We start from the raw sequence: 14,764 nt of genomic DNA on the forward strand, positions 1-14,764 counted from the left end.
ACACCATTCTTTGTAAACCCTAGAAATGGTTGTGTGTGAAAATCCCAGTAACTGAGCAGATTGTGAAATACTCAGACCGGCCCGTCTGGCACCAACCACCATGCCACGCTCAAAATTGCTTAAAAATCACCTTTCTTTCCCATTCTGACATTCAGTTTGGAGTTCAGGAGATTGTCTTGACCAGGACCACACCCCTAAATGCATTGAAGCAACTGCCATGTGATTGATTAGATAATTGCATTAATGAGAAATTGAACAGGTGTTCCTAATAATCCTTTGGGTGAGTGCATGTATAAAATTTAATTTTAAAATATTTTAATTATTCTAAATGAAATGATTCAGACAAATCATGTTATTGGGGAATGTTTCAAATGAAAAAAATATGGGGGAAACCCCATAAATGTATAGCCAATTAAACTTTCTATTCTGCTCTTATTGCATGGTATCCCTTCAATTAACAAAAGCCATGCTCATCCAGGAAGTGTACGCAACTGGATAGTCCTTCGACCAATCAGATCACAAGAGGCGTGATCAACAGGCATCAATCCATTGCTTCTCTATCCGTCATTGTGTTATACCCGCCAATAGCGCGCCAGGTGGATAAGCCAGTCTGTGATTGGTTCCCGCAAATGTGAAACAGAAGCAGGATTAATTAACAGGGCTACGTTCAGCCCCAACAAAACGTTGCAAAACGGTTTTTTTAAACGGAAACGGTGTTGCGTTAAAAATCATGTTCTGATGACGCAAGAGTTGCAACTATGGCAGCTGAGAAGGCCATTCTTTGTGTTCTTTTTGAGAAATTTTCGGAGCCTGATGAAATCTATATAAATACGTGTTTAATACTGCAAAATACATGCAATCACTCCCCTTGCCGTCCAGAATAAAAGACAACATCCCAATCCCATTTAATGAACCTTTTTTTATCTCCTAGTAATCAATTCTAATTTTATTTCTAGTTCTTACTTTTTTAATAGCTTGTATTTTCTCTCATTTTTATGTAAAGCACTTAATTACCATATATGAAATTTGCCTTGCAATGAAGCTAAAAATATAAATATATCATGTTGATATATATATACACTGTATAATTTTATGACAATCATGTCTTCTAATATCTTCAATTGTTGCGTATACATACTGAGCTGCAGCAGACACATTTGTAAACAACTTTACTTGGACCCATTGTGTGAGCTGTCTCTTTAATACCCCGTGGTTTATATACATGTTGCTGCTGATTGGGCTGACATTTTTGACACAACCACCAAACGAGATAAAACGCATCTCAAACCTGTTGCACACCGTTTCCAGGAAACATGACGTTCAACTGGAAACCGTAGCAAAACGTTGCGCACCGGTTTGAGCTTTGAACGTGCCCCAGGTTTCCAGTCTGAGCTGAAGGGCGAAATCAAATCACTGGCAGATCAGGCTGGGTTTACCAAGTCTAGCGTTAAACAGGAAGAATATACAATTATCAAAATATTGATAATTATAATATATTAATTATTATTAATATTGACACCTCAGTCCTTCAATGAGCAAATTTTAGCTTTTGATTATTGGTTATCCAGTTTTCAACATGGGGTAAATAATTGTTTTTTTTAATTAATACAATTCAAGTGCCTGAGGTTGACCTGATGTCATGCATGTTTCTGAAAATAGATTAATAGAAATACTTCCTTAAAAAAAAAAAATAATAATAATAATAAAATAAAACACATGACAAGAACGACCCTGATAACGCAGCCATTTAGAAACATAAATAATTCCACAGGAAACTTCAACAGTTTTTTTGTTTTTCATATCAAACTTAAGTCTCCAAAGAAGGTTATTAAGGAGAAAGACACCTTGTCAGTGGCGGGAGCCTCGTTCAAATCAGGCCGAAACGAGCGGACTGGTGCGCTCCGTCGCTTCAGAGATTCGGTTTGAGACAAGAGCTTTGATGTCCTGTCTGTACGCAAAGGTCTGGGCTCTTTTCTTGCTGCCTTTAATAGAATAGAAGCGGGTTTTTGAGGTCAGGCTAATAATTTAGACCAGGGATGGGACACTTCGGCCCTGGAGGGCCACTGACCTGCAGAGTTTAGCTCCAAACCTGATAAAACTCAACTGTCAGTCAGTAGCTTTCTAGTAACCTTGAAGACTTAGAAGAATTAGGTGTGTTCAACTTGAAGAGGCGCACACCTATTGATTAGCTTGTTCAGGTGCGTTTGATTATAGGGTTGGAACTATCTCTGCAGGACCATGGCCCTCCAGGACCAAAGTTGCCCATCCCTGATTTAGGCCCTTAGCATTAGACTAGTGTCATGGCCACCTACCACATGTACTGTTCGTCTCCTGTCTTGGGAAACAGGAAAGTACTCTGCAGATGAGAGCTCAGAGTTCTCCTGAAAACACCAGACATTCACACAAACCTTGCTTACAATTGAGTAACAAAGAATCATATGTCCCCAGCTCATTTGTGTAACAAATATGAGCTCAACCACACACTGTTCACCCATGTGCAAACCCCAGATGTTTTTTTTTTACTTCATTACCACACCCAAAAACCAGGTGATGTACATTAATAACATAACCACAGATTGAGTTACGGTGTCGTCGCTGGCGGGAACCATCTGATCCAGCCTGTGAGATGATCTCTTCAGCTTTCTCTTAACATTCAAAACCGGCCAATCTTCCTCCTCATCTTCCTACACATCACACAGCAAAAGATCTAGAACTTTCCATAGAGAAGCTTATCTGATCTCCACAGCAGGTATGACAACATTTAAAAGTGGAGCAGTCATGTGACCACATGAAGTCGGTCAGATTTCTTCTACAGCAGGTGGCGCTGCTGAACCCTTCACAGATAATGGTGGGAAAAAATATGCAGGTGGGAACGTCACATGGGAAAAAACTGTTTGTATTAGAGACAAAAGAACAGATTTTTTACACTAATAGATGATAGCATGGGACGCTTGTACTGCCTAAGCAGCTTTTATGTGAGCAAAGAAGTTTAAATAGTTTAAAGAAGTCTTTGAAGAGAGTATCCTCCTGGCTAGTTATTTACAAGTGACCTAAACAAAAAGGTTCAAGTCTACACAGAGAGACGCAAGACTGAGTAAAATCATACAGGAATGAGAAGCCAAGTGTGTCGGGAGGAAGGGAAGGAATAAGAAGATAAAAGAGGATTAGAGTCTGGGCCAAGTCCAAGCCCAAGCTAAAGTTAAAAAAAGAAAGCTATGCAAGAGAGTGGGGGGTGCTAGCTTTAATTGAAATAATGTGAACATTCATATCTTCAGTCTTTTGCTTCATTTGCCACGTGATCACAACTTTTGAAAGATGGGATATTTTTGGCTGGGCTGATTGATCAGCTGATATTAGACCATTTTGAGATTATCAGCCTTAGATTAACTTTATTCGCTTATCTGAAGTGGTAGTTTGTCACTTTCCATAAAACAACCACCAGACGTATTAATGGATAAACGAACTGGCTTTCAAATGTTTAAGTCAATTTTGAGACAATACTGTGTGAAGTGTTCAGAAATGATGTGTAATTGAAGGGAACACAATACGTCAATATGATCTCTAAATGTCTAGTGAGAAACACTTCAAAGTTTTGAAATACAACTTACAACAGATATCCATTACTTTTTGATTTATATTACAAAAAAATAAAAAATAGCTTGAATACCTCTGCTACCAACCACTAGAATATGGAAATTAGGGCTGAACGATTAATTGCATTTGCGATAATATCGCGATATGATAAAACACGATTTCCTAACCGCAAAGGCTGCGATTACAGTCTGGTCACGTGACACGCGAGAGTAAAGTTTGCAGAAGAAGCAACTTGGCACATTACACATATATGCCTGGCCTAAAGGGGAAAAAAACTGTTTGTGTTTGATCTATCTAATATTGTGTTGTTCATACTATAGGCTACAATAGAGGTGGGAGAAAAGATTCTTCTCCAATGATTCTGGATCGATTCTAAGCTTAGATTTTAACTGCAGGTGCGTGGTGGTGCTGCGTGTGTTTTAGAAACACCCGTATTCTGATTGCTTCCATTATCTCTCTCTTTCTCTCTCTCTCTCACACATACACACACACACACAATCACACACGAACCATAAAATAATATTTCATAACGTCCAGAACGGTTGACGGCGCGAATCGCAATGACATTCGCAGGCTTCTTTGCACAGGATAAGCGCTGTGAGAAACTTAGCTTTGATGTCACGCTTACAGTGTGTTCTCGCCCGCCGGTATTTTCCTTACAAACGCTCAACGAAGGCTTCATTCATGTCGTTAGGAATACAGTGTGCTTGTATATTAAAAAATAAGTAACTCACTGACAGAAGGTTTTCCCTTTCAAATGCTCACGCGGCGCTTTGTAAAGAGTGCTCGCGAGCACGCGTCTGTGTGAGTCTCAAAATGCTTTTTTGACGCAAAATTAATGTTAACACCGTCAGTAATGTCTTAATGAATTAAACAGACAGGGCAAAACATCTTATATTTCAAAAGAGATCTGTGCATTAGTGTGAACGCAGGTATCCCGCTGTCTATGATGATGTCATGATTAATAATCAAACAACAGTAAAGCTGAGAGAGAAAAATCACTCAACAGTAAAGCTTAGAGAAAAATCACTCACAGTTCAGACACTCTTAAATACTGAAAGCACTCTTTGTTCATTGCTTGTTATATGTTTTTTGTTCCTCTTTATGATTTACTAGCTTATGTTTTGCAGCTATATTAGTTTATATATTTAAAATTATTAACATGCAATTGTTTTAATTAAAATGTTATAATGTCCTGGTTATTTTAAAAAGCTTATAATTACATATATCATAATAAAAAACATTTTAAGTTTTTAATAAATTAATAAGATTAATTAATAAGGAAAAAGTTCAAGAATTGTTTTGGAATCGGATCGTGACTCCCAGAATCGTAATCGGATCGTGAGGTACCAATTAAAGATTTCCACCATTACTATACAATGATGTATTGTTGAATAATACAGAAGATAAAGAGTTTAAAAAATAATCGCATATTAAATCGCAATCGCAATATTGGTAAAAAAAAAAAAACGCAATTAGATTTTTTTCCAAAATCGTTCAGCCCTAATGGAAATGACTTTTACTGTACCATCTGATCACAATTGATGTTCTTCCTCTGTATTTTTATCTTCCAGTGCAAATGTCTAAAATCAAGATGCATTAACTAGATACAAAATAGGTCTTGTTTTCTGTGAAATTGATCATAATGCAGTAAATTTATGTTTAAAACTATCTGCCAATGGGTTTAGAAAAATCAACTCATTGACGGATATTTGTTTGTGTAAGACTAAACTCACTTATTTTTTCTTTTTACATTTGTATCTTAAGTAAATGCAACTTGATTTAAAGACATTTAGATATTTGTATAGGAAAACAGGACACAAATACTGAGGAAGATTACATTTTTTGCAGTGCATGCTATATTCAATGCCATGACTTTCTGAATTTAGTGTACGGGCAAATTAAGACAGAAACTGAGTAAACACAGCAATATTGTGAAATATAAATTTTCAACAACTGCTTTCTATTTTGATAAATATTAAAATGTAATTTTATTCCGGTGATTGCAAAGCTGAAGCTGATTTTCAGCAGCCATTACTTCTTAATTCAGTGTCACATGATCCTTCAGAAATCCTTGCTGACTTATATCAATGTTGAAAATGTTATGCTGCCAAATATTTTTGTGGAAACCGTGACATCTTTTAGGATTCCCTGAACAGAAAATGAATAAAGAACAGAATTTATACAATATAAAAATATTTTGTAAAATTATAAATGTCTGATTACTTTTGATCAACTCAATACTTCCTTGCCGAAATAAGTACACCTATATAAAATCTTTTTTGAATGGTAATGTATATCTCCCACCTCACTCTTTACATATTGTCATATATCAACCACTAGGGGCACATCCCATTTTATTTGTTGCAATTAAACTAATGAATTAAAAAATTAAAAAAATGATATATTTTGATTTAACTGAGATGTATTTTGGCATTTGCATCAGATCCTAACCAAAAGAGCAAACAATGCACAGGTTTCATCCTCACCCTGTTGAGCTGGCCACTGCGTGTTCTGCTTGTCACTGGTGTTTTCCCTCGGCTCCTGACTGGTCTCTCCACAACTGGGATGGGTTCGGCCTCCACTTCCGGTTCAGGTTCAGGTTCGGGCACAGACACAGGGGCTGGAGCAACGGTTTCTGACGAACAGACAAGAGAGCATTTTGATATATTCATTTCTATAATAATCTTATGTAATATAATCGGTTTGTCTCTTACCTTCCTCCTTGTCGCTGTACTGGTCTGAGTCTGTGTTGCCATTCTGGCTGCCGTCTGTCTGTGAGGTTTCTGAGGGAGGGGCCACAGCCTCAGGAGGACCCTGATCCAGCAGCTTCTGAAGCCTCTTCTCGTAGACCTTCCGAGTGGACGCTGATGTGAAGACATTGTTTAGTGTTGATGTCAAAGCAGTAAAGTACTTCAGAGCTTGACAAACATCATGGATGAAATTTATTGTTTCATTTAAATAGAAATGTCTTTGGTGTCATAAGAGTCCAGTGCTATTCGTAACAAGCATTGAGAAAGGCTGCTGCTTTATCTGAAGCGCTTTACAACAGCCATTTAAGGGCATTATTCCAGCCAGAATTGTAAAAACATGCAAATCTGCATGCCTGGCGAAACTGCTGATTTACTGATAGCATTTCACAAAACCACGAGACAATTTGTTTACAACCCTTTTTTTAGTTGCCGTTTTGTGCTGAATGAAAATACAAGATTTGTGTGTATACCACATTTCACATAAAAGATTTTTCATTATAAAATCTATTCCAGGGGGTATTTCACACCCTTTTTCATGTAACCTGAAAAAAAAATTATTTCATGCCTTATACCGTGTATGTTTACATTTCATTGTACTCTACACACAGAGAAAAAGGGTGTTTAATACAAATACGTACTTTAAGGTACTACTATGGACCTTTTTGTGGTAAAAAAGGTACAAATATGTCCTTTGAAGGGTACTGCCCCAGTGACAAGCTGTTGTACCCATAAAGGTACAATTTTGACACCTTTCTTCTCTGTGTATTGCAACATTTATTTCATTAAATGTTTACTTAACTTAGTATGTTAAATCCCTCCATACAAATGGGTTAGCCATTGTTTATCTAATCTAAAATACTTTTTTTTTTTAAATGTACAAGTACATACATATAAAAACATAGGATATTAGATAACATAAATGCCCCATTTATTAGTTACTTTTAACCAACTGTTCCCAAGGTGATTTTTATATTTTAGGAAATAAGTCAGTTCTCCTCGGGTTCACATATTAACTATTTTTTACATTGACAAACAAGATTACATTTTTATGTATTGTTTTATCAGTATCAAACATCTTTTTTTGTTCCATTTGTATGTTATGTTTTATGTTTTTAACAAGGTTTGATATTTTGTTATCTAATACAATGAAGTGCCCAAATACTTTGAGGCCACTGTATGATCCAAGGAAATGTACAATATCTGCACATATTAACATATTTTACATTGCATCAAATTTGAATTTGAATCTCACCAACAATGGGTCCAGCATTCAGGCCATACTTCAGCAACAGGTCTTTCAAACCCTCGTTGCTCAATTCAGTGACATCAACATCATCTGGACGAACTTTGTCCGTTTTTCTGGTGGCTTTCTGTGAAGAAAAGAGTCATGTTATAATGACAGTAGTGATCAGCAGTCATGCAGTTCATCATTTTCAGTTTAACGGTCACATTTTTAAAGAATGCAGTAAAACACAAGATGACATCATACCGGAAAATATTTGAACTTGATGCAACAGGTTTCTAAATACACCTGACAGGCTCCTGACAGAATATATTTTTTTATATGATGAACCAATTTAATTTAGGCTTTTATTCACATTTAACATTGATTAGCGAACAAACAGAAGCTCAACCGAACCGGCTTGTCGCACGAGAACAAACCTCATTGGTTCTTGCGGAAGCTCAAACGTGATGCGTAACGCGAGAATGAACCTCATTGGTTCTCGAACATCAAGAGAACATGCGTAAGCATCCGTTTACCACAACTAATGTGTGCGCGGAGTCGTCTGATGAATGCGAATAAAAGCCTAAATTCAATCTGTTTATAATATTATAAAGCGATCATGTCCCTTCAGAGAATTTGGACTAAACCACTAAATTCATATGAATTAGTTTTATGACCTCTATTCTCTTTATGAACTTTTTGAAGCGTCAAAGTGGTAGTTGCTTAGCTGTGATGGAGGGACAGAAACCTCTCAGATTTCATTATAAATATCTTCATTTTTGTTACGAAGATGAACTAAAATCTTACAGGTTTGGAACAACATGAGGGAGAGTAACGTTTTTTGGGTGAACTGACCCTTTAAGCCATGCCGGCTTTGTATTCTGACTTGCGATCTGGCTATATAAGTGTTTATTGGCAAATTTTACTGGGCACACCATGTGTTGGCAGGCTTCAGAAATAGCTTATCTCTTTTTTTCAGTCTTCATCTCTCCTCATATTCGATTTTAACACAGTTTGTATTCATTAGGCAAGGTAAGGAACACAAGTTTATTTGTATAGCGCATTTCACACACGCCGGTAATTAAGCTTCACTTTCCAAGGCAATGCAGCATCAAAGATAAATGTCTTGCTCTAGCAGAAGATAAGATTGCTCATCCGAACTTTTACTATCATTTGTCAGTTGCTTTGGAATAATTGGGAGGAATACGAAAGCATTAAAGATGAGAGAGGGCTTCTCTAGGATGCAGTGTACGCTTTAAATCAGACACAGAGGAACCACAGTGGTAAAAAAAAAAGCCACCGCCCTACTGCTCTGACACTCAAACTAGTTTAAAAGAAAAATGCAAGGACATTCTATACATCCCCTCAGCCTATAATAACACACTATGGCCCGGTTTCACAGACAGGGCTTAGACTAAGCCAGGATTAGGCCTTAGTTCAATTAGGACATTTAAGTAACTTTTATAAACGTGCCCAAGAAAAAAACATTACTGGTGTGCATCTTGAGACAAAACAATGCCACGGACATATTTTAAGATTTGTCAGTGCAAGATTCTTTCAGTTAAAACAGCTCAAACATGCATTTTAGTCTAGGACTAGCTTAAGCATTGTCTGTGAATATACTATTACTAAGCCACTGAATGAGTTTAAAAACAAGATGTGCGGAGAAAACATGTGCCTAGCATGCAACTGCAGAAGTAAATGTTCATTTGGATAAACCAACAAGATTAAATTAGGCAATGAAATGAAAAGTGAAAATAAAAATTCAATAATGCTTATGCATAGTGCCATTAGTCTAGACTAGAGGCATAAATGCAAACATTCAGACTGAGAGGGACAAAGCACGAACAATGCAAATCTATCCACATTCCCTGGAGTCGAGCCCTGCTCCACAAACGCAACCATGTGACTGAGGAGAAATGGCAAAAACAGTGAAGTGGAGACGGAGAGAATGTATTACGAGGGGCTGGAGGAGATCGTGAAGGCGTATGAGCTTCAGTGAGGGGCCTTCACCAGGGCTGATCTGGAGCGCTGCCGACTCAAAAAAAAAAAAAGTTTCATAAATCACAGCATTCCAGCCGGATAGAGGGGGAAAAAAACCTTTCCTCAGTCCACAGACAACACCCTCACACTTATAACGTTTTTGCAAACGTCAGACTCAGCATGTGCCTGTGAACAACATACAAATAGCACTACACTAACACCCCCAAAAAAAGGAGCACCAAAATTATTATTCCTTTTTTCCCCCAGCTTTTTTGTTTTCATTTAGCCAAAAACTGAAGCTGAAAATATTTTTTGGGGTAATTCAATTTGGCAACTAAACTTGGTATGCTGATCAGTGTGTTGCGTTCTCAGGCCATACATTGACATTAAATCAAAGTCATCGCAAAGTTCTTTGGCAATGAGCCACCTTCAGATATTGCAGCTGAACAAATCTCACATATTGCTATTTTCAAGCATAATTCTTGGTCATCACCATAACACTATCCAAAATTATTTAAGCATCTTCATTCTTGAAAAAAAAAAAAGAAAATGATAAGGCTGGAGTTTACGGTATAACTAGCTTTGTTGATTATAATAGGAGTGTTTTTTTGTTTTGTTTTTTTATCCTTTTTGCCAGATTGAGCTTTTTGTTTTCTGACATTTATGGTTCATGGCTTGAGAAGTTTTATGGACTGTTGCAGTGCTGGTTATTCAATCTGGGAAGTGTCTTTCAGAAGTGGTTCCAGATTGGGCCCAGGGTTCCCACACCTTGGTTAACTTCAAATTCAAGGACCTTTCAAGGACATTCCAGGTCGAATACCCTCAAATTCAAGGACTTAATGTGGGGACACATTCAAATATCTTGAAACTGGCATTTTCCACGCATTACATTTCAGCGGTTTCAGCCTATTTTTGCAATGTTTCACGGAGTGTCTGTGAAATGATGAGGTACCATCGTAGTAGTTCCGTGCGCATGTGAACGTCATGGCATCATACAACAGACAACACAAAGTACCTCACATGGGAAACACTTAACGTAACACGTAAATGCGTGTAACTAACGTAAATCAAGCAAGCTAGTATGCATAGGCCACGAAGTGTTGGCGAAATAACACATTAGCGGACTGGAGGGAGTAATATGGAATTTTCCAGAAAACTTCTTGAACAAAATAAATTCAAGCACCTTCAAGGACCTGACAATTTCAAAACACGGCCTCATGAAGCTTCGAAGCGTTATGAATCAGTGAGCCGAATCATGATTCGGATCGCGTGTCAAACCGCCAAACTGCTGAAATTAGGCAATTCAAACCGCTGATTCGACTCGCTGATTCATAACGCTTCGAAGCTTCATGAGGCCGTGTTTTGAAATCGTCATCACTATGTAAGTCGTTATTTAGGGTTTTTTGCGCACACAAACTATTCTCGCCGATTCATAAAGTTATTTTAGAACCACTGTAGTGAGATGGACTTTGTAACGACGTCTTTAGTACCTTTTAAGGGTCTTGAGAGTGTAAAGTGCCATTGTGCCAATGGAGGCCTTTCAGAGCCATCAGATTTCAACTAAAATATCTTCATTTCTGTTCCGAAGATGAACGGAGGTCTTACGGGTGTCGAACGACATGAGGGCAAGTAATTAATGACAGAATTTTCATTTTTGGGTGAACTAACTCTTTAATTTATACTCCTTTATCACGCCTCTTGTGGTCTGATTGGTTGAAGGACTATCCAATTGCGTACAGAGTAATTTAATTTATGCTCCTTTATCACGCCTCTTGCGCAGTAGAAAATACAGAGCAGACTCCCCAGACTAATATTCAATCTTAAATTGAGCTTGGTCTGGTGATGGCCAGACAACCACAACGGATCAAGTCCAGACCGAATTTCCCGAACTCAATTGTTGTGGGCGGGTTTAAATTCGGCTGGCATCCAGGCTAGGAACTCCTACAAATGCATATGCAATAAGGTCAGCCGCAAAAAATAGCTGTGCTCATGCCTTTTCAGCGCAAATTTTTCACTGCATGCATTTATGAAATCCTGACAGTACTTAGTATAATCATAAACTTTTAGTTGATAAGGACCTGACTTCTGAGGGAGGAGGAACCGATTTGTCATGTCACCAGCCCTAAATACTTCAAGCAAAGCCGGGGAGCGGAGAAATGCTGCCGCGGTATCGTTGACCAATCTAATAGCATCCCACAATATTGCTATTCTATATCTAAATATAAAACTATGTGTAAGAGAACCCCAGTGTGCGAGAGAGTGAGAGTGAATCAATGGTTTCAGTTCTCCAAAAAGAACAGATGAGAGTACCGGTAGTTATTGCGAGCTGTCGATTGACTAGAAATCACTCCAGGTACCAAAACAGAAGTGTCGCACTGCCTGCACAAACACCGGGTCATGCAATGTTTTTGTTTTACTGCTGATTATAGTCAGGTAAAACAATACATAGTAGCGACGTTCATCCCTCAAGTCTGCGGAAACACAGTCGGTTCGCAGTCTTGTGGGTTTCCACCAGACCAAACAGCATGTCACTAGCACACATGGTTCAATAATGTCAGCTCTCTGCATTTGCAATAATGAGGCATAATGTTGCTGGTTACCCTCAATTTGTCCACTTTGGTTTAGAAGCTGTGCTGCAAAAACCACGTTTTATTTGAATACCAATAAAGCATAACCAACTCTGGTCCAAAAGCTCAATGCATTGAAGAGGAGAGGTCAAACATCTATGATCCACAATGTGTGTGTGTTTGTGCCATGCTTTTCTGAAAATTACTATCAGAGAGACAACAACTTCAAAAAAGAACGCAAAGCATGCAGACATCTGGCAGCCAAAGCACAAATTCCTCTTCACAAGAAAGAATTTCCTCAATAAAAGGACCAAACCCACAATGAAAACAGCCTTGTGCTGCTCTAAAGTTATAATGCAACTTTTGGACCAGTACCTTCCCGCAAAAATCATTTAAGTCAGATGTTTTTAAAATAGTGTCTGAGGACCCCCAGGGAGCCGCAATCAATGGAGTGCTAGAAGGTTTAATGTAATTTTTTTTTTTAATAAATATAAAATAGGATTAAACTAACAAAATAGTTATTATATTCAATTTATAAAAGGGTTAAAAATAATTATATATTTAATACATAATACTTCTAAAGTACAGTCCTTTGGTGAGTAGGAAAAAATATTTTACAGTACACATGAAGTCTTCATACATGAAAAACTATACACAGTTGTTGTTTAAAATTTAGGATGGGGTTCCTTGCACAAAGTTTGAGAGTCTGTGACATTTAAAATACGGAAAATCCCTGATTTGAGTGATTTGTTTACCAACTTACAGTAGTATTTTTCACATCTGATAAATATACATGGACATTTTTTTGTTGCTAAAGAAAAACACCTCAGCGATGAAGAGGGGGTTAATGACAGGGAAACACCCGTACAGGAAGATTTTTCACAATGACAGGCCACACTACCTCATTCACTGGCACTGGAGTACAGAGAGGAGCCTTCAACATCAAACATCTCTGCTAGAACACAAAAGGACTGTGTAGTGTGGTCTGGGTGGAGGGCTTGGGAACTGAGTTGGCTGAATAACTAACTTGAAACGTATAGTATTATTTACTATGGAAAGCATCTTAATAATGGAAACAATAGACCCTGATACCTGATAGAAATAACTGGTAAGCATGAAAAAAATATATATGAATTATATGAAAACCTCCCACTTCTCAAAGAAACACCAGGTGTTTCATTACTGCAACAATAATGTCAACAATCAGCAACATCAGGTTTATATCCAGATCAAAAGAAATCCACCAAGTTCATTTTCTCTTAAAATTACTATGGGATGCTATTTTCCACATTATGAATCGTTGCATTCAAGGACCTTTACTTTTCCTGATCAACACGCCAAAACGGATGTGTAACAAAGATATAATATCTATAGCAGTGCGAGATTTCCCTCACGTCATAATTTCTGCAAGTCATGCATTTATTATTTTGACTGATAGCAGCATAGAGTTTAAACACTTGAGTGAAACTTAAATCAATGAATCAGACTGACGCATTTAAGCGGGAAACTGTCGCCCGGTAGTGAATAATAGGAAGTCGGTTCTTTCGAACAGTTGGTTTCAAAATCCGGTTCTAAAATGATTCTTTTATGGCATTGCGTAATTGCGTGATGCCTGACTTTACAATGTGCCTTATATACGTTCAGGTATAGTGATAAACACATCTTGCCGTTTAAAGGTGACGTGTTTATTTTTTATATTTCTTTATTTGTATACTTAAGTTACATTGTAAGGGCGTTTATTGTCATTCCACGCGTTAGGTTTCTTACAACTATGATTCAGCGAATAATTATAATCAATAGTAAAAATATGCTCAATCCTCGGCTGAAAGTATAGTGAGTGTTATAAAACTGATACAATTATTTCGAAACCGCATTTCAATTGTAACACTTCGCGAACGAATCGTTCATACCGGTTTGTGATCTATAACCCTGAACTGATTCACAAAAATGATCCAACTCACAATAACGATTCGCTCACGAGCCGGACACCATTAGTAAAAGTTCGCCATGCCGGTTTGTTTTCATTTGCATGGGCAACCCGCACAATCCTGAAAATATTTAACTTACTCTGATAATTCCAACCTTCGAACTTCCCTCCAACAAACACACTTTTAGAAAATGCACCACTGAAAATGCAATAAAAGCTAATACTCCGAACTGCATTAGCTCCATTTGATATGCAATGCAAATCCACAGCCAAATCAAACAAAGCAAGCTTCCCCGAACCAATGAAGACCAGCCAACCTACCCTGCCAGAGCGGCTCCTGTTGGAGATGATGGGGGCTGGCGGGAGTTCCTCGTCGCTGGAGAAGACATCTGGAGAGCCGCTGCTCTTTTTGTTTTGCGCGGTCAGATTCTTCAAGTACAGCTGCACGTACACATCCTTCCTCTGGTCGCCATTCGGCAAAGCCACATTATGGGCCAACAGTGCACTTTTAAGCTTATCTTTGGTGAGCACAGACGGGTCTTCTAGAAATTCCGACATGTCTGTTGGCTTGAGCAGGACACTATCGCTGGCTGAGACCGATTTCTTTTATGGGATCAGTGACCATCTTAGGAGAGAGACCCCGATTGGATGCTTTCCGGAGAAAGAAGCGCTCTGATTGGTAGATAGACTATTTAAAATCACTAGCGATAAATAG

At 38.0% G+C, this 14,764-nt stretch overlaps 1 protein-coding gene across 3 annotated transcripts in view; it reads right to left on the bottom strand.

Moving 5' to 3' along the window:
• Nucleotides 1-14,718, bottom strand: part of tmpoa (thymopoietin a) — a 21,725-nt gene extending 7,007 nt beyond the window's left edge. The window contains exons 1-5 of one of the 3 annotated variants that reach the window (XM_079818210.1): nucleotides 14,371-14,668; nucleotides 7,600-7,717; nucleotides 6,312-6,461; nucleotides 6,084-6,232; nucleotides 2,313-2,381 (exon numbers count right to left, since the gene is read on the bottom strand). In XM_079818210.1, the coding sequence (XP_079674336.1) occupies nucleotides 2,313-2,381; nucleotides 6,084-6,232; nucleotides 6,312-6,461; nucleotides 7,600-7,717; nucleotides 14,371-14,607 (723 nt within the window). In that variant the 5' untranslated portion in view covers nucleotides 14,608-14,668. Of the gene's footprint in view, nucleotides 1-2,312; nucleotides 2,382-6,083; nucleotides 6,233-6,311; nucleotides 6,462-7,599; nucleotides 7,718-14,370 lie in introns of all 3 variants that reach the window. The other 2 variants (XM_079818212.1, XM_079818211.1) reach the window with 2 other exon arrangements.
• Between the last annotated feature and the right edge of the window lie 46 nt (nucleotides 14,719-14,764).

This window comes from Gobio gobio (genome assembly GCF_949357685.1).
Source record: "Gobio gobio genome assembly, chromosome: 5".
In the NCBI taxonomy this organism is placed as follows: Eukaryota; Metazoa; Chordata; class Actinopteri; order Cypriniformes; family Gobionidae; genus Gobio; species Gobio gobio.